At 44.1% G+C, this 26850-nt stretch overlaps 1 protein-coding gene across 1 annotated transcript in view; it reads left to right on the top strand.

The window, feature by feature from the left end:
• Positions 1-26435, top strand: part of IPPK (inositol-pentakisphosphate 2-kinase) — a 62666-nt gene extending 36231 nt beyond the window's left edge. Inside the window, exons 5-13 of the mRNA XM_083156134.1 lie at positions 6642-6760; positions 9555-9644; positions 11808-11866; positions 13711-13783; positions 13894-14176; positions 15364-15514; positions 19296-19398; positions 21991-22070; positions 25525-26435. Of these exons, the coding sequence (XP_083012260.1) occupies positions 6642-6760; positions 9555-9644; positions 11808-11866; positions 13711-13783; positions 13894-14176; positions 15364-15514; positions 19296-19398; positions 21991-22070; positions 25525-25750 (1184 nt within the window). The 3' untranslated portion in view covers positions 25751-26435. The remainder of the gene's footprint in view (positions 1-6641; positions 6761-9554; positions 9645-11807; positions 11867-13710; positions 13784-13893; positions 14177-15363; positions 15515-19295; positions 19399-21990; positions 22071-25524) is intronic.
• The last annotated feature ends 415 nt before the right edge of the window (positions 26436-26850 follow it).

Here is a 26850-nt window from a genome sequence, read left to right as displayed (position 1 = left end):
TCTGCAGATCATTTGACCTGTCAATATATCTATAAGTGTGTACACAGCCTTAGGGCGGTATCAAATTGCAATGCTAATTTACCACACCGCGTATACATACTCGCATGCCAATGTGGGGATTTGCAGGGGGGGGGGGCTGGCTATGGGGTGTTCCTAGCGCACAGGTCTGTGGTAGGTGTGCTCCTGCACTCTCTTTCTATGGATGTTAGTACACTGAGACCGGAATGGGATCGTTGGGTCGACCAAATGTTGCTCGACAGTCATTAGGTCGACACTGTTGGCTTGACATACTGGAAGGTTGGCAGGGGTCTAGGTTGGCAGGTGTCTAGGTCAAAACATGCGTTAGGTCGACCGTCCAAATGTTGACATGGTTTTTTTTTTACCTGAATGTCGACACAGTAGACATGGACATAGTTTGAAGTGCACCGTACTTCGGGCATGCCCTAGTGCAGGGCTGGGCAACACCGGCCCTCCAGATGTTGATGAACTACACATCCCAGCATGCCTTGTATCAGTTTCAGCATGGCCACATAGCAAAACTAATGCAAAGCATCCTGGGATGTGTAGTTCATTAACATCTGGAGGGCCGGTGTTGTACAGCCCTGCCCTAGTGGATGGTAGGGCATGAAATACTGCTTTTAGGCACATGTCCGCTCAAAAAGTAAAAAAACCCATGTCGACCTTTTGACTGTCCACCATCTTATGGTCGACCCATCGACCGTATCCCCTGAGACACATCTGTAAGAATATGAAAATCTTTGTACATCTACTAGAGCTCTAAAAGTCCCTTCACATTCTGGTACCCATATGTACAGTATGCAGTGTTCTGAGCATTCCTCTGTGGAATATGCTGGCACTAGAAAAGGAAAATAAATTTAGAGTTGGACTTAAACAGCTTCTCCCAAAGCTCCTAAGAATTAGTGCTGCCTTGTAGTAGCTGGCTGCAATGTTGTCAAAGCCCCTCTGTGAGCTTTCCATTGAGTGTAGCATCAACAACACCGCTGCCCTTAACCCAGCAGTCCTAACAGTATAACGCACAGCACTGTCTGGGACATTGCAGGTTTAGGGGAACTCATTACATTTGTAGAGCAACACACCCATAATTAAAACATATCTATTTTATGTTACCAGGATGAGCTCCACCTAAATATACATTTTAAGTTTTGGGTGGAGTACTTTTTAAACTTCCGCGGTAGCTGGTAGCTTAACAGCTCGTACAGTATTTATTTGCTTCTCTTTTTATATAGAATAATCCGTTATGGCATTATAGGACTGACTTGTGTAGAGGCTGTAACGCATGCGGCCCTCCAGATGTTTTGAAACTACAAATCCCAGCATGCCTTGCCACAGTTTTGCTATAAGGGAGTGTTAAAACTGTGGCAAGGCATGCTGGGATTTGTAGTTTCACAACATCTGGAGGGCCGCAGTTTGAGGACCCATGCTAACGCGTAAGTGCTAGCATCCAGCATACACCAGAAACTATTAGAACATCATGAAACCAAATATCACAACAGACTAGCATAGGCTCTGTAGTAAAATGCTAATATAGATTATCGGATACCGGCTTCATTTACGAACTGTAATGCACCAATATTTTTTGTTACTTTTTAAACTAGAATTATTTTTATTGTATGCGCAATACATACATAATTGGTTCTCATTAACCTACCTAGCTTGCAATCAAAAGTATCAAAGGTTAAGCCAGATGAACAACTTGTGGCTATCTAGCTGTTTTGGAACTAGAAGTCCCAGCTTGCCCTGCCAGTCATTTGATATTGGGGAATGCTAAATGTCACTTCTCCACAACAGCTGGATAGCCACAGGTTAGCTGGGCCTAAGGTAAGCAATAGCAAACCTTAACGTTGTGTTGTATTTGAATACTTCTATGAGAATAAAACAAACACTTCCTACTGACCCCATCTCTATAGCTGGGGGGCCTGTCCTTCTCAGACACCCATAGACCCGGCATCCCTGATCGGCGGTGTTGGGGCAATCAGTTCCCAAGTGCACTGTCATGCTGCTTTCAGACCGCAAAACTGGCTTTGACTAGGTATTTTAAAATGTTTTTAAAATCGGGTCTGCCAGCTAAAACCCCTTTCACACTGCATGTCTTTAAATTGTATTTCAGTGCAGTTTTTGTCCTTAAACCAGTGGTTCCCGAACTTTTTTGAATCACGGCGCCCTAGAGCATCAAAAAATGTTCACGGCACCCCTACGTGAATGTTTTGTTATTGAGAAATTCCCAAAACAATATTAAATTAACTAAATTGTTTTTATATTTCATCCTTAGGGTCATTGATGCTGTGAGGGACAGGACTTACTACTGTTTGTCCACATATGTTAAGATTGGCAGCCACAAGCACTGGGTTTGCCTGTTAAATGGATCATAAATAATTTTAATTTGTCCTGGACCACCAACACAGGGCACCCCTGCAAGTCTCCTGAGGCACCCCAGGGAGTCACAGCACACAGTTTGGGAACCACTGCCTTAAACTGTATTTCAGTGCAGTTTTTGTCCTTAAACGGTATTTCAGTGCAGTTTTTGTTCCTTCACAACACTGAACCCGTTTTAACCCATAGAAAACAGTGGATGAAAAAAAAAAACGGGTCTGCAACGGGTAGGACCCTGCTTTATTACCGTTTAGAAATACCAGTTCAATAGAACCGGTAAATTCACTCTGCACCTTTCAGACTGCACAAATTACCGTAAAACAAAACTTTAAAAAGTGCGGTCTGAAAGGGGTATAAGTGTCAATTCTTAGTTCCATTGAGGTCAATTCAGTCTGCATCTCCAATCCAATATACAGTCCTAATATCACGTTTTATTGTCCCCCTGGTCTAGTGTCCCATGACCTCACTTATATTCTGTTTTGTTGTAGTCCCTGTGCACTGGTCCCTTTCGTTCGGGGTTAGCTGCTTCACTAACCGGGTGACCGGCCCGGTTCGGGGTTGGACAGTAATAGTGGGGTTTAGTGCAGCGCTCTGCCCCTTTTATTTGAGAGGGTGTCAAGAGAGAGGCCGATCCCGCACCCGTCAGCGTCCGTATCACCAGCAGCAGGCGGCCATGCTGCTGGTGATACGGACGCTGACGGGTGCGGGATCGGCCTCTCTCTTGACACCCTCTCAAATAAAAGGGGCGGAGCGCTGCACTAAACCCCACTATTAATGACCTCACTTATGCTTTCACTGCTGCCCTTGATTCTACGGCCCCAGCTGTTATAATCAATCTTCATAAGTCACCTGTCCAACCCCGGGACACTACTCTGACCCACTTTCTCCACAGATTCTTCCATTATGCTGCACACCTCAGAAAAGTCTCCCTCTCGGACTGAATTTCTCTGCTTCAGGTTTATTTTCTCATTCTAGAACTTTGGCCAAACCACTCACTTTGAAATGATCAACTCCACCTAGTCCTTCAACCCTCACCACTTCTTAGCTACCTTCAGCTCACCATTTGTGCTTGATTTTTGCCACCTGCTTCACCTTCTAAATAGACGGTCTCCCATGACATCTTATCACCTTTACAAGTAGTCCCAAGAAGAAGCCCCGTCCTCATTTCCTGCCTTGATTGTTGTAATCTGCTTGTTTCTGTCCTTCTGAATTTTCACTCTGCTGCCAGCCATATTTTCTTTTCTTGTCATTCTACAACGGCTACCCCTTTCGGCAAGTCACTCTACTGGCTCTTTGAACCACTCAGAATTAAAGTCAATCTTCCCTCTCTCACCTATAAAATTTTCCACCTCACCACATCCCTACAGTTTCCAGCCTCAATTCCTCATACTCCCTCATGCCCTCTTCAATCTCCTAATTTTATTACTGCTTTGCTTCTTGATCGCCACTTTCCACTCTTGAATTCAGGGTCTCTCCAGTCCTGCACCTGACCTCTGGAATGCCCACTCATGCGGCACCTGACCTCTGGAATGCCCACTCATGCGTCACCTGACCTCTGGAATGCCCTCTCATGCGGAACCTGACCTCTGGAATGCCCTCTCATGCGGCACCTGACCTCTGCAATGCCATCCTACTCTCCATTAATTTTTGTCCTGCCTCCTTATCTTCATGTCCTGAAACTAACTTTTCTTTGTAGCTTAAAAGACTTCCTAACTCTGGAGTCTGTGTGCTCTTCTCACCACTGTGTTCACCGATGTTCCTCCTTGTATTTAAGCTTGTATGAGTATGGGTCCCACCCCTTTGTCTTCTCTAAATAATTGTGCTTAGAAATAATAATAAAACAAATTGAATTATTATTCAAGATTTGTATCAATGTATACTGAATAATTAGACTGTTTTTCTAGTACAATAGCAGTTTCACTATACTAGGAAGGATGCTTATTGTAGGAACATTGTATGTCTGTTTGGATCAGATAAATCAACCAAATATGGTCAGTAGTATAGTCGTCTGTAATCTGCCTGCACCACCATCCTCGCGGTTTCCTATAGACTAGATGATGGGACCATGTTGAGCAAAGCAAGTCATGGTCATGTATTTCTGTCTTATCTTGTAACCTAACTTGTAAAGAGTATCTTGCTGACACAATAAAAGAGACATTAAGTTGAATTTATGATCTTTTTCCTCAGACACGTTTAATTTCGTCTTCCTAGATTAGTTTGATAGGGGCTGTGTGACTGACGTACATACTTACAGGGGCTACATGTGGCTGTAGTTCTGGAGGTTTACACTTGCTCATACTGTATGCTTCACTACTTGTGTCCAAACATAAAAAGCCCAAGGCCAGCAACCAGTGCTCTTGCCCCATACAACTCAGCCCACGAGACCATCAGCTGAACACTTGGCACAGCAGCATTTATTACAGGTACATTTAAAGCAGAGTATTATTAATTATTTATTTAAATAGATGTGGATGTTTGGCTAGTGGCCTCAAATATAATGTTGCTTTCCCAGCTGTATATTTTGATACAAGGATTACCACCCCTCGTTTTATACTAGGTATATACTGCCTTATCTTGTTGTGTTGTGATAGAAATCTAGACGATGTGTTCAAATTTAAGTCAAATGTAATACAGGTTGAGTATCCGTTTTCCAAATTTTTCCGAAAACGATAGTCTCCAAAATATATTTTTATTTTTTTGCTTAAAACCTACTGGCTACAACTAGAACTACTGGGGACATCTGTAACGGCACTACTGAGGACATGATATGTAACTGGCACTACTGGGGACATCTGTAACAGCATTACTGAGGACATAATATGTAGCTGGCACTACTGAGCACATCATCTGTAACAGCACTACTGGGGACATGATATGTAACTGGCACTACTGGGTACATGATATGTAACTGGCACTACTGGGGACATCTGTAACAGCATTACTGAGGACATAATATGTAGCTGGCACTACTGAGCACATCATCTGTAACAGCACTACTGAGCACATCATCTGTAACAGCACTACTGAGCACATCATCTGTAACAGCACTACTGAGCACATCATCTGTAACAGCACTACTGAGCACATCATCTGTAACAGCACTACTGAGCACATCATCTGTAACAGCACTACTGAGCACATCATCTGTAACGGCACTACTGGGGACATCTGTAACAGCACTACTGAGGACATGATATGTAACTGGCACTACTGGGGACATCTGTAACAGCACTACTGAGCACATCATCTGTAACAGCACTACTGGGGACATCTGTAACAGCACTACTGGGTACATGATATGTAACTGGCACTACCGGGGACATCTGTAACAGCACTACTGAGCACATCATCTGTAACAGCACTACTGGGGACATCTGTAACAGCACTACTGGGTACATGATATGTAACTGGCACTACCGGGGACATATGTAACAGCATTACTGAGGACATGATATGTAACTGGCACTACTGAGCACATCATCTGTAACAGCACTACTGAGCACATCATCTGTAACAGCACTACTGAGCACATCATCTGTAACAGCACTACTGAGCACATCATCTGTAACAGCACTACTGGGGACATGATATGTAACTGGCACTACTGGGGACATCTGTAACAGAACTACTGGGGACGTGATATGTAACTGGCACTACTGGGGACATCTGTAACAGCACTACTGAGAACATGATATGTGACTGGCACTACTGGGGACATCTGTAACAGCACTACTGAGGACATGATATGTGACTGGCACTACTGGGGACATCTGTAACTAGCGGTACTGGGGAAATAACATGTAGCTGGCACTAAATATGTGCAAGGATATGATTGGCATTCCAATTCAGTGTCTAAGATTGTACACAAACTTTGTTTCATGTTTTAAAACCTTGTTTCATGCACAAATAAAATATATTTGTGTGTATTTCATGTGTTTGTACAACATAAATGCAAGATACCTCATTCAAATATAAAAATATTCCAAAATTCTTAATCCGTTCAAAATTCTTCTGGTCCCAAGCATTTTGGATAAGGGATACTCAACCTGTAATCATACTGGCTGGTCCTACAATGTCCATGAATTATTGTGATCGATTAACACAGGAGATCCTTTCGGCTCTCCAAACCGCGCATGGGTTCATGCTATCTCTGTTTTATTTTTATTTATAATCAGCTTTTTATAGAGTGTCACAGTGTGGTGTTGGTGCTCTCCATGCATGCTCCTTACATATTTCTCCTTGTGTTACAGAATCTCGGTGTGAGAAAGAGATGGACGTCAGTGGATACGCCATGTGCCTTCCTAACCTCACACGCTTGCAGACTTTCCCGTTCATAGAGCACAGGCCCATCTTCTGCATAGAAATTAAGGTGAGCAGGCCTAGTAACTGGTATTTTGCAGTCTAGTGCTGGAATATTCTTCAGAACCCTGTGGAGGGATTTACAGATTAAATGGAATTTTATTTTTTGTTAACTCCTAATCCTATTTACTTTATTAACCTCCACCTCAAATGTGGTGTTAATTAAATGTGCGTTGTAAGAGATCTACAGTTTGCAATGTTACTGGTGTAGCAGGACAGTGCTCTATATGAAGTGTGTCTTTCCTGTGTAATGGGTTTTCTCTTCACTAACCAGTGCTGCAGAAATCCTTATAACAGGGTGTCGAGCCCATCAAGCATTAGGGTTACCCGGTTCTTCGGTGTCTACAAATAAATGTCCCCTATTACAACTGCTACAGTCATTCCCAACTCAAACCCCACCCATTAAATGCAGATCTGATTAATCTAGCAGTGCTACCCTGACTGCTGTAACTGCTTATTATACTGCCCCAATAGTGCTTGTGCAGCTTGGAATATGGTTGACTACACAATAGTCGGTACATTGCTTCTGGAGACATTTGTTCATGGAGAGTTTGCGGTTATAAAAGACAGATGGCGTGTTCCGTCTTGGGAAAATTTGTCACCAGGTGAAAAAAAGGCAAAGATTCGCCTTTCAGTATTCAATCACTGGTGTTCCAACAGGTTTTTTTTTTTTTTTTTTTTTTTACATTTTTGTCAATGTAAGTTCACTTTTTGGGGAGTGGAGAATAGTCATGGGCAAAAACAGCAGTAGGTTCCCCAAAACCACTTGAATTTGCAGCAATTTTCGCAGATAATTTGACACACACAAAACTGTTGAAAACTGCCAAATTTTCACCTGGCAACTATTTATACCCCTTTCACACAGAAAATGAAATACCCGGGTGAAGCCGTTCCACCCGGGAATTTCATTAAATACACGGGTCCTTTTTCTGTGTGAAAGGGCACACCCGTGTTGTAAATCCCGTGTCTCCGACCCGGGAATTGACCAGGGTCGAGGACACGGGATTTATGACCCGTGTTGACCCTTTCACACAGAAGAAATACCCGTGTTATTCAGCAAATTACCGGGTAGAAGTTTTCAACCCGGTAATTTGTTCTTCTGTGTGAAGGGGGGTCAGGCTGCTCCCGGCAAATTGACACGGCATTTGAAATGGGATTTTCAGACTTTTCTGTCTGAAAGGGGTATTAGGCAGGGATTGAATAAGGGCTAGCGCTAATGTGCTTCTGGGAAACTGTCGTACGGTCGATACATGCATTATATCGACATTGGGCAGGTCAACATAGGTTTCTAATTTTTATTATTTGAGCCAACATGTGCCGACAGGCTGTATTCCATGCCCTACCATCCACTTGGTAGTGGAGGGAGAATAGAATAGTGTGCCGAGCGTAGCGAGGCCCCGTGCCAGAAGCATGGCTACTGCAGCAAGCCACGTGAGGGGATACGGTGCACCGGTACAGGGGTCCATGTTGACATTTAGGTAAAAAAAGTGAAAAACCCAGGTCTACCTTTTGACTGTTGACCTAATGCATGTTTACCTTCAGTTGTAAACTCATTTTCCAATCAATGAAATAAAAGTTCTGTTTAACAGCACAAACCTGTAACATACTGAGTGCAGACATGTAGCATACAGAGAGCTCCCCATGCAGACAGTAGTGACATCTCCGTGCCATACCCTTCTCACGTTTCACACGCCGGTCACAGTGTGTAGTGGTTTTATTGACTACACTACTTATTGCAGTGTTTTATATGTGGAATGCACCAGGCCACAGGCATATAACACAGCAATAGTTATTGATAGAAAATCAAATGTTGTACTTTGTCCTCATTTAAGCATTGCTGTGACGTGCCTGAGTAGGTCTGAGTATTTCTGTAGCACTGTACCTGTACTATACTTACATGACCGTTCTATGGAACACTAGCCAACCTCAATACTGATATCAGGCACATTGAGAACGTTACAGAGTACATACAGGGAATTTTTTTTTGGTCTAAAGCTAACACGTGGCTAACCAGCAATGTAACGATTGGCAAGGTGTTTATGGACAAACATTATTGTGCATACGCTCTTACTAATGCGCCCCCACTTTGTCACTACCTAATGCAATGGCTGCCTCTGCCAACCACCCTGTCATCCATACACACAGCCAAATGTACCGATATATCTACAGATACATTGGCATGTACACACATTCGATATATCATTCGTCCGTATAGTAAACCATATATTGCATACTGTGCACCCAGCGTTACACTGGATTCTTCTACAGTAGATTCATTGTGTCGCTCTGACAACAACATTAATACTGTGTCCGACACCTTCACATCGTAGTGTTTTATGTATCTTATATGGTTTTAAAATGTGTGTAACACACAAATAATTTTCTGGTATACTGTAGTTGTTCACTGTTGCACCTACACGTTCTAGCTTTATATAGAATGCGACCATTGGGGGACCATTTGTATAGACACAGTATGGCAAAACTATGACCCTCCATCTGTTGTGAAACTAAGTCCCAGCATGCCTTGCCACAGTTTTGCTATTAGGGAATGCTAAAGATAGGGCAAGGCATGCTGGGATGTGTAGTTTCACAACAGCTGTTTGGCTATGCCTGTATAGACCAATTTTAAATCCTGGGACTGTGCCTAGAATTTAGGGCTGTTGATGAATACGAATGAACACCAAAAGCCGTGCTGGGCTTGACGCATGTCCATGTTCAATGCTGGATAAAAATAAACACTTATACACTCTATCAAAATCAATATCTTAATGAACACTATTGACTCTTTCCTCCTTTTGCTGCAGCCTAAATGTGGATTTATTCCATGTTCTGCCCATGTCACAAAGGAAATTAAGAAGAAGGTGTGCCGGTTCTGTATGCACCAACATCTAAAGGTGAGTGTCTGCAGTTGGCCGAGGAACCCTTTCCGTCATTACATGTGCGCTTGGTCCTGACGAGCTACAGGTTTCAGTGCTCCAGCACTCCCGACACTGCGCCAATAATGTTACTGAAATGAGCTCGCAGCCAGTTTGGCAGGTGCTGCGAAGTAAATCTACTTCATTTTCATACACTGAAAGCTTTGGCAAACGCTGCTTATTTCCTTAACAAATAGGAACGGGATGTTATGGTATGATATGTTTTACATTCTAAATCCCAGCTGCGTTTGGAGATGTATTGCAGCAAATTCAAGCAAGTCATTTATGTTCTGGGTCACCATAGAGCGAAATCAGGGATTTCAGCTAAAACAGTGACAAGAGACCTACGCAGCACAAATGTGACTGCAGTTGTTCTGTTTATCTGCAGTTCCTATAGCTCCGGTCGTGGTGCTTTCCTGTAACTGATGCTTCTCGTCTGACCTGTATGTAATGAGACCTTGAGAGGTTCTGTGTTGGTAAATGACTAGCCACGGTCACAGAAGATGTAGCGGTGTAACATCCTTTCTCTTGGACTGGGTTTATTGACTTAAGACTTGGACATGTAAATCCAAGTCCCCGAGAGAGAAGTGGATTGTCTTGCTGTACAAGGCACGCCAGTGTAACATTTACTTTTGTTCTTTGTGAGGCTGCATGACTTGGCAGACTTGGCCTGCCAAATGCAAAGTACCCTGTGGATAGCAGAAGCTTCACCCTTACTGAGGCACAAAGTCCTCGTGTGACGACGACCACAATATCTGTTCCGTAGAATATACGGTCATGTAAATCTTCCTATTATACCCATTTTCCACTGCCTTGAAAAACCTGTGTTTTAGCACATGAACGCGACTCAACCCGGGTTGTTGCCCCGTGGAAAAGGGTCCAGTTACCTGGAAATCCAACCCAGGTAGCAACCAGGGTTAAGGGCAGTGAATACAAGTTACCCTGGTCATCCAACCCAGGACCCATTTACAGTGTGATGAGAGCCATACGTAAGGAACTGCAGTGTCACATGGGGAATTGGGGTACATGGCGCACACTGTCATCTGACAGGAGAAGTGTGTGCTGGAGGCTACATCCAGCAAAGCGAAAAGCTGCTTGGCAATGTGGGCAACTTCTATTAGTGGGTGTGGCCTAATCTACCGGGGTTCATGACGCATGGAGATGACCTAATCTCCAAGCGCCAGCCAAAAGACCATTTACCACTTTTCCACTGCAGTGCCGACCCAGGAATGTTAAGTCCCAGGAATGACCCAGCTTGGAATTGTGGGGCAGATTTATTAAGCCCGGTGAAGTGATAAAGTGGCTGGTACTTTATCACCGGCCAATCAGCTCCTTACTGTCATTTTTTAAACCAAGCCTGTACCTTAGCCATGTCAGTTAGGAGCTGATTGGCCGGTGATAAAGGACCAGCCACTTTATCACTTTGCTGAGCTTAATAAATCTGTCCCTGTGTTCCAAATTCTACATCAGACTGGGGACGTTCGTGGAAAAGGGGTATTGGTGTCATGTTTCTGGAATCCTAATAACTCCTCTCTGTAAGTACCTGCAGGCTAATGACACTCTGTGGCTCACAGGTTATTGACGTTTGCCCAACAAGGTGCAGGACTCAGACAGGCCTATAAGGGAAGTTGCCTCAAACCAGTGTGAGCATTGCTTATGGCAACCTATCACATACTAGATCTCACTTTTTTACAAAAAAAAAAAAATCTGTGAACCATAGGGCATCACAGGACTTCAACCTCTACCATTGCACAGTTACTACAGAACTATGGTCATTGTCAGCTTCTTGGAAGATTTAATTACAAATTCCAGTTCTGTTGACATAAAATACAAATCTCTTTGCTGTAGATGTGCTGGAGAGCGGACTGCGCCGTTCTGTAGGCTGACTGTCTGATAAATCTCCATGTCCTGTGCTATGACCCATTTTAATTTGAATACAATACATGCTTATGCAGAGAGTCTGTATAATGACCAGCGTCCACTCTGGGTCCACACTTTCATGTTGGTGCAGATGACGGCTAACCAGTCAGATGACCACATGGTGTGTGTGTGTGTGTGTGTGTGTGTATGTATGACGCCTGTATTGATGCTCTGTGTTATCTATGCACTCCTAATTTATGTGATTTCATTATTTTTATATAGGTGGCCAAAGGAAAGTGGAAGCGGATTAGTAAATACTGCCCTCTGGACCTCTTCTCAGGGTGCGTATTTCTTGATTTGTTCTTTACCATTGTTATTAAGCAGACAGTCTTCTGAATTACTGATATACACTGGTTGGCTATACCCGGATACTGGTGGGATCTGTGATCTCAAACCTGAAATAGATTGACATGGCTAAGGTTGACAGGGTTGGAAGGTCGACACAAGCATTAGGTCGACAGTTTTTCATGTTTGTTTTTTTTTTGGTCCGAATGTCGATATAGTCGCTCGCCATGCTTCAGGTACGGTGCCTCTCTTGGTACACTATTTTATTCTCCCACCAAGCCGTACTGGATGGTAGGGCAAGAAATTAGGCCTCTTGGCACATGTTGGCTTAAACCCTTCCCCCCCCCCCCCCCCCCCCCTTATGAAAATATCCTGTCAACACTTTGACTGTTGTCCTTCCAACCTTAGCCATGTTGACCTATTTCATACGTTGACCAAAGGCCTGTCGACCCAATGTACGTCGACCTTAATATTGTCAACCTAATGTTTGTATCCTCGTAGGATGGTAGGTGGTAATGCCAATATATTTAGTAGTTTGCCACTCAAGGTCCCCATACACTTATCTGATTTGGGGCAGAAATTAAACCCAAATCGGATGTGTTTGACACCTCATCCGACCCAATGGGCGTTCCCACACGCATCGGGTTGGACCCTGCAGGTTTGATCTGTCGGATCGGACCCATGAGCGACACATCTGTAATGTATCCGGTCCGATTCAAAGGTGTATAGTAGTAGTAGGTTTATAAGGCGCCACAAGGTGTCCGCAGCGCCGTACATAGCAAACAAAAAACTAATAACAAGGTAACGTACAGGGTGTGTTGATAACAGAGCAAAGTAGAGGAAAGGAAGATCAAGGCAGGAGCACAGGTGAGGTAAAGAGGTAGGGTGAGTACGTGAGGAAGGAGGGCCCTGCTCATTAAGAGTTAACTCTGCCAATCAGCCAATTGGAGGCAGGCCAGTCATTTGACACGATTTTAAGAAAATCTAATACCCGCCGCTGCCTGGCATGCCTGTTCCGCTGATCACCGCCCACCCTATTGCTCCTCACCAACTGCTGCATATCACTGGTTACATGTGATGAATTGATGATTTATCACATGTAAAAAATGGCACATCTCATCACAAATCGTATGTGAGCCTCCCGGGGAGCTGCCGGACGGCACACAGGAGAATTGGGTCCAACTTGTCCTTAGGCTTTTACACTAAAGCATTGCTCTTTTTGTTCCTTTTTGTGTGTGGCTAGAAGTAGGGAGATGGAGCCAGACATTGCAGGCACATGGGGCCTTATCCTAGTTCACTCTTTCTGACAAAATCCTTCTTAGATGGACAAAACCATGTGCACTGCAGGGGGGAAGATGTAACATGTGCAGAGAGAATTAGATTTGGGTGAGTTATTTTGTTTCTGTGCAGGGTAAATACTGACTGCTTTATTTTTACACTGCAATATAGATCTCACTTTGAAGTAACCCCTCACCCAAATCTAATTCTCTCTGCACAAGTTACATCTGCCCCACCTGCAGTGCACATGATTTTGTCCATCTACGAAGGATTTTGTCAGAGTGAACTAGAATAACCCCCATGGTTTACTTCACTCTCCTTGGTCCAGGTTGTAGATGACCCTCCCCATCTTTACACTTGTATTCAGGACTTTCCCCAGTGTCCTGTAATTAGCACAGGGGCCTCCGCTTTTCTGTAACTGGAAGCAGGTGAAGAAAGGGTTCCACACATACAAAGCTCTCCATAGGTACTGTAGCTGCTGCCCATCAATGCAGGACAGACGGCAGCAGTCAGCAGAACATCTGATGTCCTATTTATATATCTGCCTTTCCTGTTTCTGCAGGCACAAACAGAGGATGCATTTTGCCTTGATGAATTTACTTCAGGAGTCTCAAAACAACTTAAAAATATTTAAGGTATGTATATTGTGCATAAACCTGGCAGGACTTAGCGTTACATTATTCATCAGTGTCAATTATTAACGTATTCACCTAGTGGAATATTGTATCATACGCTGTCATTTCAGAATGGAGAATTAGTGTACGGCTGTCGGGATGACCAGGAGTATTTCTCAGACCTGAATGAGCTCGCTCACCACCTCAAGCCATTTTTCTTCCCTGCAAATGGCTTGGTCGCTGGACCTCAGTGTACGAAAAATGTCCTAAAAGAACTTATTCACGTGCTGACGACCACGTTGCTGAGTACCAGCGTGGACACTGTTAGAGCCGGGAACATGAAGTCTATCCCAGTATCGCAGGGACGGAACTACTGTGAGGCTAGTCACTGCTGCACAGAGTTCCTGAGAAATGGTAAGCTCGGTGGGAATATGTGGGTTGCGGCCATTGTCTCCTCACATAAAGGCATGTGGCATTCGTATAGATTCATTTATTTGTCAAGTTACAGTTAATACGGTGTTCCAGTGGTTCTTATATTGCATGGAGAATTCTTACAGATTATGGGCAAATTCAACCTCCTGGCTCCATTGCTGTCTTTATGCATGTTCTCTTCAGCACATTGCAGAGGTAGCCTGTATTTTTAAGGCGGTAATTATTTACAAGGCAAAACCAACCTGTGTTCAGTGCGACCCTAAACTGAGCAGGATAAAGGACAAAAAGACAAAACATGTGGAAACCTAGAACCATAAAATTGTGCTTATCTCCCTAATACAGTCTGTGATACTTGTGTCCAATAATGGGTTTGTGCTCACCTCTGATTACTTTGTGATGATGAAGATATTTACTAATATGTGTGCTTTTCTCACGAAGGGCCAGATGTATCAAGCTTCAAAAATAAATAAAATGTAGTGATATACAACCAGCTCCTAACTGCCATGTCACAGACTGGGCTTGAAAAATAACAAGTAGGACCTGATTATCACTCTCCACTATCGCTTTTGTAGCTTGATACATCTGGCCCGAAGTACAGAAACAATCTCGGGTTCCAAAACATGAAGCCCTAGAGCAGGCATGTCCAAACTATGGCCCTCCAGCTGTTGTGAAACTACAAGTCCCACCATGCCTTGCCACAGTTTGCTAATAGGGAATGCTAAAACTATGGCAAGGCATGCTGGGATGTGTAGTTTCCTTTATTGCGCATATTTATATATATATCACACCACTTATTTGTGACCGTGTTTTAATGTGTGCTTATTATAGACATGATGTAATGTAGCTATTTTGTGGCCTGATGTAATGCAGCCTATTCCTGGGAATTAGTGACCTCTTTCACACACGAGGGACAAATGACTTCATTCAAATCCATGTCCCAGCGCTGTGAGGCAATGCTAACCACAGTATCACTGAGCTGCTCTCTGTCCTGCTAGTCAGGAAACTCCCATAGCAGGAAAGTGCTTCTGTTATACCCAGGTAGAGCCATGAATTCTAACCTACATACCTGAATAAATTGTGTTCAGACATAACTGCACTTGTAGCTGGTTCTGTTGGACAAAGGGAGATTTTTACTGGAGTTTCAACATTGACAGACTGTTTTCTGGTAGGTAAACACAAAGTGGAAGCCATGGGATTGCCTAAAGGATGTATTTTATATAAGACCCTCCAGGCCCAGATGCTGGACATGCTGGATATTGAAGGATTGTACCCCTTGTATAAGAGAGTGCAGAAATACTTGGACGAATGCCCTGAGGAGAGGTAAGAGTTCCTCATAAAGCATTGTATCACCACCTGCATTTGCACTAACTGTTATTTAGCAGTTGTTGAGGTGCCGCCACCCGTGGGATGGGCGCCAGTCGTTGGGGTGCCGCCACCCATGGGATGAGCGCCAGTCTTTGGGGTGCCGCCACCCGTGGGATGAGCGCCAGTCTTTGGGGTGCCGCCACCCGTGGGATGGGCGCCAGTCGTTGGGGTGCCGCCACCCGTGGGATGGGCGCCAGTCGTTGGGGTGCCGCCACCCGTGGGATGGGCGCCAGTCGTTGGGGTGCCGCCACCCGTGGGATGGGCGCCAGTCGTTGGGGTGCCGCCACCCGTGGGATGGGCGCCAGTCGTTGGGGTGCCGCCACCCGAGGGATGGGCGCCAGTCGTTGGGGTGCCGCCACCCGTGGGACGGGCGGCAGTCGTTGGGGTGCCGCCACCCGTGGGACGGGCGGCAGTCGTTGGGGTGCCGCCACCCGTGGGACGGGCGGCAGTCGTTGGGGTGCCGCCACCCGTGGGACGGGCGGCAGTCGTTGGGGTATCACTACAGTCTTCTTTTATTTATTTTTTACGTTTCATAAATCAGTTTTACAATATTTTAGAAAGCGATGAATTGCCAACCTAAGAGAGGGTAATGAGCGTGTTATTTACCGGAGTGGACCATGACCTACTTCTGGAACAATTCTGTATATCCCTTATACACTATCTAGTGCTGTTTAATGCATATATGTGCAGAGAGATTGATGGATGTTCAGAAACATTCAGTGGCGGTGCTTGATAGCTCAGGGTTTGTAAAGGCTCTTTCAATGACTAGAACAAAGCACATCAGTCCTAATGGAAGGGCTTACAGTACTACCAAGCAATGGAAGATGGCTCACACACGGTTAAATGGGTGGCTGCATGTCTCCTAATAGTCCTGTTAGGGTGACGGCGATGTCCCTCATGGAAGATGTCTCATGTGGGATGGCGGCGCACCTTGTAAAGGATTGCCTGGCAGTGTAGAGCAGAGCTGCATAACTTGCAGTGTTCTTCCCACCACACCCATGTGCACTTGGCAGGGAGACAGCTGTGTTTATAGTGGACAGCTGGGTGTGTGCGGAATTCCGACTACTGCAGAGCGGGGAAGATCCCTGTGATAATAGTACTAGAATTACAGCTGTCATTATACAGTACAAAGTAGGGTAAGAGACATGCTAATGATTTTACAGGTGAATACCGATTCCTTCCTGTATATAGTATTACACCATTTGCTCACATACAGAGTAAACCTGGGACACTGCACATTTACAGCCTTTTGTCACAGAGGACTAGCAAAGCGTTTCCAGGTCATATAGGCCTCCTCCAGAAAGATTCTTTTGGATATATAAAAGATAAATGGTTTATGCTTCTACGTCTCATTCTGCCATCATTTGGCCAGTTGCCCCTTAGATTTTCATTCTGGTTTATATAATGCTTCTTGGCTCCCTGTTACCGTATGACCATCCCAAACCCTGGTACTGTTATATGCTGGAGGACACCTCACACCCCCCTCCTGGTTTAGCTGTACCCAGCCCAGCACTGTTTTTATCAATTCTTTTTAAACCAGTACAGATGTAGTAGTCCTTATTAAATGGATGGAGGCTTCTCACACCAGCCACATTTATACTCCTTACTATCTTTGCTATGGATGTATATTCAGAAACATGCATTTGATAATGGCAATTTTGCCGAAGTAGTTTTAGGCCTGCATTCAGGACACATTTTTTTGCAGCCCATTGTAAACCAGGGGATGCGGTCATCTATTAGAATGAACTTAGGTCTACAGTCATTAGGTCGACCCCACTAGGTCGACTGGCAGGAAGGTCGACCTGACTTAAGGTCGACATGGGCCAAGGTCGACAGTGAAAAACCCATGTCGACCTTATTACCAGTCGACCTTCCTCATGTCGACCTTTATGCAAATTTGACCTTATGTCATGTCGACCTTGGCCCATGTCGACCTTAAGTCAGGTCGACCTTCCTGCCAGTCGACCTAGTGGGGTCGACCTAATGACTGTAGACCTAAATGCAGTCTGACGAATGATCCCATTCCGTAAACCAGGCACATCATTTGTGGTAGGATGTGCTATTCAAAAATGTACCACTAGATGGCAGTGCAGTCTTGTTCATATGATGAATACATTTAGTTTCCCTAATAGCTTCTAATATTATGTGAATAGTAGCAGGTAATGTTTGTATCAGCAAGTGGATCCTGTGCAGACACATGATTGTGCAGCGATGGAAAAAAACATTGCCCACAAATTTTAGAGGAATGTAAACGTTATACTTGGTAATGATTGCAGAGCTTATGGGGTACATTTACTAAAATGGGAGTATTACGTCAGATGATATGTTGTTATGGGCAACCAATTAGAATCTACTTCTTATTTAGCACCTTCTAGAAAAGGGGTGTCAAACTCAAATTCAACGGGGGGCCGCATCAGCAGTTTGGTCACCCTCAAAGGGCCGGTTGTATCTGTATGACTGTGTCCACTCTTTATTATCATAAATTATTGTCACTGCATTCAATTATTGTATACTCAGCAGTAGCATTTCCCTCCTGCTATTGGTGTGAACTGCAGTGCATTAGGGCACACGCTGCCTGCACAGGGGGGCAGCACTCAGTCTTAGGGCATATGTCCTGCTTATTATCATGGGACACAGTAATTAATGATGGACTGCAATGTGCCAGTGCACACACACACATAGGCAGAGAGTTTGACACTTACCCGCTCTGATGCGTCCACTCCAGTCTGAGCTGCTCCACCACCAAGGACACAGCTGCGCTCTCACACAGGTGCATTTCCCCCTCTCTCCTGTGAGTAGCGCTCCTCGCACTATCTATCCAGGAGTGGGGGGCAGCGTGCTCCCGGTCACTGTGCAGTGCACACTCAGCAGTAAGTGACCTGGAGCGCACAGCAGCAGCAGCACCATTCACCACGACGGACCTCCTCTTTCCTCTCTCTGGCTCCTATACAGCAGGTGGGAGCGGAGGAGGGGTTGACGACTGGCGGCACTGCGCTAGAGGGCAGACGTTCTCTGGCTTGTAGGCTGCCGCGCATGCGCTGAAGAGGCGGCTTTCTTGTTTAAAAAAAAAAATCGAGAATAAAAGGTGAAGGCTGGCGGCGACTGCGCGGGCCACATGAAGAGGTCTGGCGGGCCTTGTGTTTGACACCCCTGTTCTAGAAGTTAATACACTGACTCTGGTTGTCAATAGCAACATCCCATCTGAAATAATTCTCCCCCTATTGTCTAACATTAGTTACGATTCTGTGCTCTATGATATGAGAGCTTTAGTGCTAAGTTTAAGATAGCCAGCGGGCATCCTCAGCTTTAGCGCTGATTCCCGGGCGTCTCCCAGCACCCAGGAATCTGCATAATTCTTTATATGCTTAAGCCCGTCCCCCGGACTGCTATTGGTCCCCAGGGGGATCGGAAAGTGGTGTCGCCTGGAAATCGCCTGGGCTAAGCCAGCAGAGCAGCTCAACCCGGAAGATTTCCAGGCTTACCACTGAAGAGGTTAAGTCATGGATCTGTTTATAATTTAACTGCTCTCAGGTGTAGTGCCCATAAATCTGTATATTCTAGTACATATAGGTGTCCTGGCTTTACTTCCATTTTAAGAACAATCCTTGGAATGTGCATTTTCCCTGTCTTACAGGCTCTTAATACAATTTGTAACCTTATATGTGTGGGGAAATATATATATATAACTCTTTAACTCTGTCCAAGCTGTGCTGGTAACACTTGTGTTCCTCTTCAGAGGCAACCTACTCCTGGATGGGCCTTACGATGAAACCTTCTTTGAGAAGCTGAAGGACCTGTGTCTGGAAGATGACGGCAGTGTGGAGTATGCAGTGACAAAGGTGACGGTGCACATGTGGCTTAAGCACAACAGGCTGTAAATTGTTAATAAAGTGCATTCAATGTAAACAGGGTTTGTTTTTCCCCTGAAAACCTTTTATTTCTCCTCATTTTATGGCGGTTTTAGCATGCGTGTGCTGGACATCTGACTTGTACTTATTACATGCGTGTCAAGATTATTATTAATTATTCTGTGGGTCCCTGGAAACACTCCTCCATATAGAGCCACAAAAAGGGATCTCTAAGTCTAGTGAAATACTGGCAGCTCTGAGCTGGTTGTGGAAGTGACTATGGGCCTAATTCAGACTTGATCGCAGGGCAAATGTTTTCTGAAAATTCGCAAAACCATGCTGCACTGCAGGTGGGCAGATGTAACATGTACGGAGAGTTAATTTTGGGTGGGGAGTGTTGCAACTGGAACCTACATTTCAGTGTAAGAATAAAGCGGTCAGTATTTACCCTACACAGAAACAAAATAACTCTGCCAGGTTTAACTGTCTGCACATGTTACATCTGCCCCACCTGCAGTGCAGAATGGCATTGCTAGACAACGTCCCAGCTCACGCTTCACCTCGGCCATGATGCCAGATCTCTCACCACCAGGCACACCAGTTACAGGTTAAGTATCCCTTATCCGAAATGCTTGGGACCATGAGCATTTTGCATAATGGATTTTTTTTTTTTTCATACTTACTTGGTCCCCCCCCGATGGTCCCATGGTGGGGGGAACTTCTTCAGCGGTCCCAAGGGTGCATTGCGCGAGTTTGCAAGCGTGCTGGTGACGTCTCTGGCGCACCCACCCAATGCACTCCTGGGACCGCTGAAGAAGCTCCTGAAGGCCACCGTGGACATCGGATATGGTAGACTCTACCTGGTATACAATATACTGTACCAAGTTAATGATGAAAATAAAAACAAAATACATAACAAAACCATACACAGCGTATATGCAAACATTTTTTGAAAAAGAAAACATGAAAAATACAAAGCAGCAGAAAAATTACATAAGGGAATTCCAGTTAATTTAGTCATTTAAACCTTCTAGATAAATTATATCTAGACGGTATATCCATCTTGATTCAAATAGCAACAGACGTTTAGCTCTGTCTCCAAATCGGAGAGAATCCTTAACATGATCAATCATGAACTTTAAATCTAAAAGGACATCCATTATCTTCATTAAAGTGGCGAGCCACAGGTTGGTCAATGTCCCTGCCAGATAGTGACAGGTGTATGGCCGACCTGTGGAGCGCCATCCTGCCACCGAACAGACTAGTTATTTGGCCCACATAGTAATATCCGCATGGACATAGAATAACATAAACTACAAAGGCTGCCTTACATGTCAGTACAGAATGCGTATGTTTAAAGCTTTTGCAGACAATATGATGTCTGCACGTGGTGCAGTTAAAGCAGTTGTAACATCCAACAGCCAGGAGGCTTAACATTAGTATTTGGAGCCCTGGGGCAATCTATGCCTGTAATGTCAGTCCTTGTAAGATGATCCCTGAGGTTCTGACCACGTTTAAATGCAGCCACAGGCTGTACCGATTGAAATACAGGTAATTCAGGATCACTTTTAACAATTGGCCAGAGTGCTTTAGATGCATCCTTGCGAGTCACCCTAACTCCGCTTTGCGAATGGTTAGCCAGCGCCACCCATTCGCAAGCGGGATTCATTCACAAGGTTTGTGAATGGATTTTTTTTTTTTTTTAGTTCAGTAATTTTTATTGATTTTTCAAATAACAGAGCACCCAAACAGGCAGATACGTCGACACATAATCATTGTGCATCAAGTAGATGATAAAATACATCATAAGTATCAAAAAAAGCAAATACCATGTGCATATTAAGAATCGCACTTCCTGCAGGACTTATAGAGTGAAAATACCCGAAGGCGCCATTCGGGAAGGTGTCCAACAGATAGACAGGAATGCATATGATGTCTTATCATAATAGGATATTCAGAATTTCTGATCATAATCAACCATCGACTGATGGTGAAGGCGCACGCATATGTAAGGGTGGTCCAGACTACCCTTACATATGCGTGTAGAATTGCTGGGAATTGTGCGAGCAGCTGACATCCGGTAATGTCAGCTGTCCGTCCCCCGCACGTGCGTCACGGAGACATTAGCATGTGTGCGCCCAGCGTTTTCACGGCAACGCCCATGAAACGCTGGTTGTTCACATATACTAATGGCCCAGTTCAGTACCCCGCGCCCCTCTCCGCCCCCCTGTTTGCAAGGCTGGGTGCGTGCAGTCATGTGTATTTGAGCCCGCTGCGAATGAACCAGAATAAGGGCCAATGTGTATAGCTTGTGCTTAGGAGATTTCAAACCCTTTAGCTGAAAATCTATCCAGAATGTTTAGTTCATGTAAATCTGTCTAATGCTTAATGATAAAAATCCCACCACCTCTGTACACTGTTATATATCTAATCCGCATATACAGTCAGTGACGGAATATGATGTTGCAGCCTCCTACAATGTTCCTTTTAGCCACTTTCCAGGGAAGATCCATTGAATACAGACATGGCTGCTGTGTGTTCTGTCATTCTGTCGCTAATCATCTTCTGTCTGTCTCTTCTCAGATTCAGCAGTACAGGGTGGCTATGACTGCTAAGGACTGCTCCATCATGATTGCCCTCTCCCCCGTGGTTGATGAAGAATGGTAAGAGCAGGTCTCAGACTTGTAGGTTATGATATTTCTTCAAAAACCTTTTCATGGCAGGGAATAAAGGCCAGACAGCATTTGTTATATTATCGGGATTCTTCCCCTACTAATGTCATCTTAGTTGTAGGTCCAAGTCCTCTTAGTTCACATGTGTACAGCTTTATGCAGACTGGAACTTCTCACCACACTGCAATTTACCAACACATCGAGTTGTAGTCCAGACTATCTGACCACTAGACTAGGGTATAACAAAGAATTGCTTATTCTGCGCCAAAATGTATTTTAGAAGGAGTAGCAGCTCTGATAGGGTACATAGCATGTTAAGTGGCAGAGAACCAAAGCGCTGGGGAGAAGGAAGGAGATAGATAGAAAGAAAGAATAAGAGAAAAAAACAGATATGCAATACCAAGTAAAATAATCATATAAAAACAAAAAAAAACGCTTGAATGTTTTAAGCTCTATTGTGACCTTTGGGCAAAGTCTTTAAGCAAGTGCTGGAGACCAATAAGTGGCTGATGAGCGCTAACTATCCCTTACTAAGGTACCGTGTCAGTATGCGGCGTCTTCTCCATGCCGGGGATCCAGTACGGCTACTTCCGATTTCGGCACTCATACTTCTGGGGACGGTCCTGCACTCGGTCTGGCTTGCGGCTTTGCAGGGTGAAGAACCAGTGCAGGTATCCATGATTAAGTGCATCAAGCACGAAACGCGTTGGTGCAAGACCCGCAGCCAAGCCGCAAGCCAGACCAAGTGCGGGACCGTCAGCCGGAAGTATGAGTGCCGAAACCGGAGTAGCCGCACGGGATCCCCGTCGTGGAGAAGGCGCCGCATACTGACACGGTACCTTAGTAAGGGATAGTTAGCGCTCATCAGCCACTTATCGGTCTCCAGCACTTGCTTAAAGACTTTGCCCAAAGGTCACAAAAGAGCTTAAACCAGTGGTTCCCAAACTTTTTTGAATCACGGCACCCCAGAGCATCAAAATATTTTCAAGGCACCCCTAGGCCAAATGCTTCTTATTGAGAAATTCAGGATTTTTTTTTTTTAATTAAGTGCATTGTGTTTATATGTCACAGTTATCTGGTGAGAGACAGGATTTGCTTCTGTTTGTCCACATATGTTATGATTGGCAGCCACCAGCACTGGTTTTGCCTGGTACATTGACCAGAAATAATATGAATTGATCCTGGTCCACCAACCCAAGGCACCCCTGCAAGTGTCCTGAGGCACCCCAGGGTGCCTAGGCACACAGTTTGGGAACCACTGGCTTAAACATTGAAGCTGTTATTTTGTTTTTATATTATTTTACTTGGTATTGCATATCTGTTTTTTCACTTATTCTATCTATCTATCTATCTATCTATCTATCTATCTCCTTCCTTCTCCCCAGCGCTTTGATTCTCTGCCACTTAATAGACTAGGGTATAATGAACTGGGGGCCTCCTTCACATTTGTACACAATGACGAAGTTCACACAGCTCTGCAATTATTGGCTGTTTGCACTATGCATGCATTAATGTTAGAAACAGCTTTAAAAAGGTACCTAAGGGAATATTTGGGGGGAGGTAACAGGGAATGTCCTAAAAAACACAGGTGTTTCAGGGCCATTTCCGAGCTGGTGTGGGAAAAATACAAAAATAGAAGTGTTAATAGTTTATAGTATCCATTAACAAAAATCAAAGTGAATGAACAGAAATCTAAGTCCAGTCAGTATTTGGTGTGACCACACTTTGTCTTCAACACCGTATTATTACTTCTACGTACACTTGCACAGTGTTTTGACAGGGAAGCAGGGAGGTTGTTCCTAACATCTTGGAGAACTTTATATAGATTTTCTGTGAGATGTAGGCTTGCTCAAATTTTGATTGTAATCCTGGATGTGGAGGTCAGGGCTGTGGGGGGCCAAATCATAATTACCTGGACTCCTTGTTCTTTACATTGAAGATCGTTGTTAACATCATTGACTGTATGTTTAGGGTCAGGGTCCAGAATAAATTTGGAGCCAATCAGGAGCCTCTGTGATTGTATCATAAGTACCTGCCTGTACAGTATTTCTCAGAGAACACACTAATCCTGACCAAATCCCAAACTCCCATTTGCCTCTCCATTCACCACTTTCCAACCTTCTGTTACAGCCTAATATTTCAAACTTTGCATAGTTGAGTCACTTGGCCTTGTTTTCACATCAAAGGTATGGCTTATGGCTAACAGTAGATGGGTGTATCTGGGTCCCACTGGTTTGTACCAGTTCAGAGCTGATGGCACTGCTGGGCATCTTCCTATTTTGAAGGAAAGTAAATATAGAATTTGTCTTTCATCTAATGCAGAAAATATCCTTGGCCGACTACTGTGTCTACGGTCCTAATTATTAGTAGTTTCTTTGTGCATCTTCAGAAGAGCTTTACCAGCACATCTTGAAACCCCAGTCTGCCTTAACAATCTTTGGTTGGGAGACCTTGCTGATGCAGTATAACTTCCTTGTGTCTTGCTGTGCTCAGTCTTACCATGGTGTATGACCTATGACATGGACCTGTCTTCCACAACCTCACCTTTGTAGCAGCATTTGGCTGTTCCTCACCCAGTTTTAAGAAACCTACACCGCTATTTCTGTTTAATTACTGTGATTCATCCTAAGGAAATGATCATTATCACCTGTTTGGTATGATTGGTTAACTATACATCTAATTATAATCCTACAAAATCCCTGACTTTGTACAAGCTTACCTAGAAGAATTGATGTGATTACACAAAGTATTGATTTAATTTAGATTTTTGTGTTCATTCACTTTACATCTTGTTAATTGTGCACTATGCTCTGTTGGAAATGATGGGATTTACATTTTGATCTGCCTGAGATCTTGTCTGACCTTAGTAATACATATTTTGTAAATTTGGGTGGACCCCTGCTCTTCTCTATGGTTGTGTGGGGCTATCTAACCATAGAGCAGTTACTCTGCACATCTTGCTGCTGGTATCATCCCACAAATTTACCAACATAGGTGATCGGTTTAAGAAACCCCATGGATCAGACTTGCCTACCTGACCTTCTTCATGAGGTAAAAAACACTCTGTTCCTGGACTTCCCAGGTAATGTATGATTGCCATCACCTGTGGGGAGCTAGGTCATTGATAAGAAAGGTGTTTCACCACAGATGATGGCAATCCTACATTACCAGGGAAGTCCAGGAACAGAGCATTTTCTCCCAGGAGAGGGTCAGGTAGGCCAGGATGTCCATGGATGGTATTCCCAGTATGTAATCCTGGAGAGACTATTAGAATCTGCTGATAACAATTATATTAATGTTACTGCCGCAGTACTGGCTCTTTTCTATATGCTGACATATTGTGTTTTACTGTTTTTAAGAGGGTGAAGAGACTTTCACCAAAAAGGTCAAGTCTTTTTTGCTTGAATAAATCTGAGCAAATTCTAACAGTGCTTTCTTGTTTCAGCTTTGATTCAAGGCCTGTGATTAAGGCCTCAAGGTCCAGCTTCATGTATTCGGTTTCCATCCTGGATTTAGATTTGAAGCCTTATGAGAACATACCACACCAGTACAAACGGGACAGTAAGATAGTTAACCATTACCTAAAAAGTACCCAGACTCGAGATGAGGCGGCCACGTCACTCATCTTCCCGGAAAATGAAGACTGCACGTTGATTCTCCACAAGGTATAGTACACAGAACATCTAATACTGGCTGTGAATGTCCCCTCATCGTATCCCTGTGTCTTGCGGCAGCATGCAGGGCAGATGCACAAACCTTTCTGAGGCCACAGACTATTTTGACATCTGAATCTTTTTGAAACCATGACTTTTCCTAAAGGAACTGGGAGGACTCCGTTATCGCATGGTTGCCTTTGCTTTCCTTGTTTGATACATGAAGACTAGCTGCAACATTTTTTTTTTTTCATTTGTAAGATTGATATTTGTATAAAGAAAGGGACGATCTACCGTTAATTAGATGAACTTGGCACATTTTGCATTCATGTTGCTGCTTTCATCTGGTGTGCCTAATGGAGGTCCAGGCATGTCTTACTGAGCCTTATGCAAAGGTCTGTGCTGTATCAGGGTAAGGACACGTATCTCCTCTACACAGGCTGTGGTTTTATACAGTGTGCAATGGAAGTTTTTTTTTTTTTTTTTAAAGACCAATGAAGCCACTATATTACTATTCTCCGTTCCAGTGAAGGGTGGGTATCTTTCTATAGATATTCACAAGGAAAACCCTCTTGTCTCAAAAACTTGCCTTATTTGTTGATGACCTCTCTATCCTGTTCCAATTGTGAAATTGTGTTTTTTGAAAACTGCCAGAATTATTTTTTATGTAAACTTTTTCTTATATATATTTTTTTTAACCTGTCTGAAGTCTCTCTATTACGTATATAGCCACCGGTATTTTTTATTTATTTTTACTATTTTGATTTTCTGAAATTCCCAGACGTTAGAGTGCATGTGACCGACTGCTGCACCGTGTGTGTTGTCAGTGGTGGCAATGACCCTCAGTGTGTTCTCGCACTGTTCTGCCCTCTGGAGTGTAAACATGACTCACTCCATCTCTTTGATTTGTGAATATTTGGTGAGCAAGCATAACACGCCCACGCAAGGTGCACGTCAATGCCACCGGTCTCTGCTGCATCTGGCAAGTTACTATGGCAGTGAGGGTGTCCATCCACAATTTAGGTGCTAATTCTATTGTAAAACTTGAATTTTAGGTAAATCTGATTAGCTGAGAACTTACCATAAAACATTGGCCTCCTATACTTTGAAAACTGGTT

This window comes from Crinia signifera, chromosome 8 (genome assembly GCF_055691185.1).
Source record: "Crinia signifera chromosome 8, ASM5569118v1, whole genome shotgun sequence".
NCBI lineage: Eukaryota > Metazoa > Chordata > Amphibia > Anura > Myobatrachidae > Crinia > Crinia signifera.
This window is presented reverse-complemented; position numbering and strand designations above follow the sequence as displayed.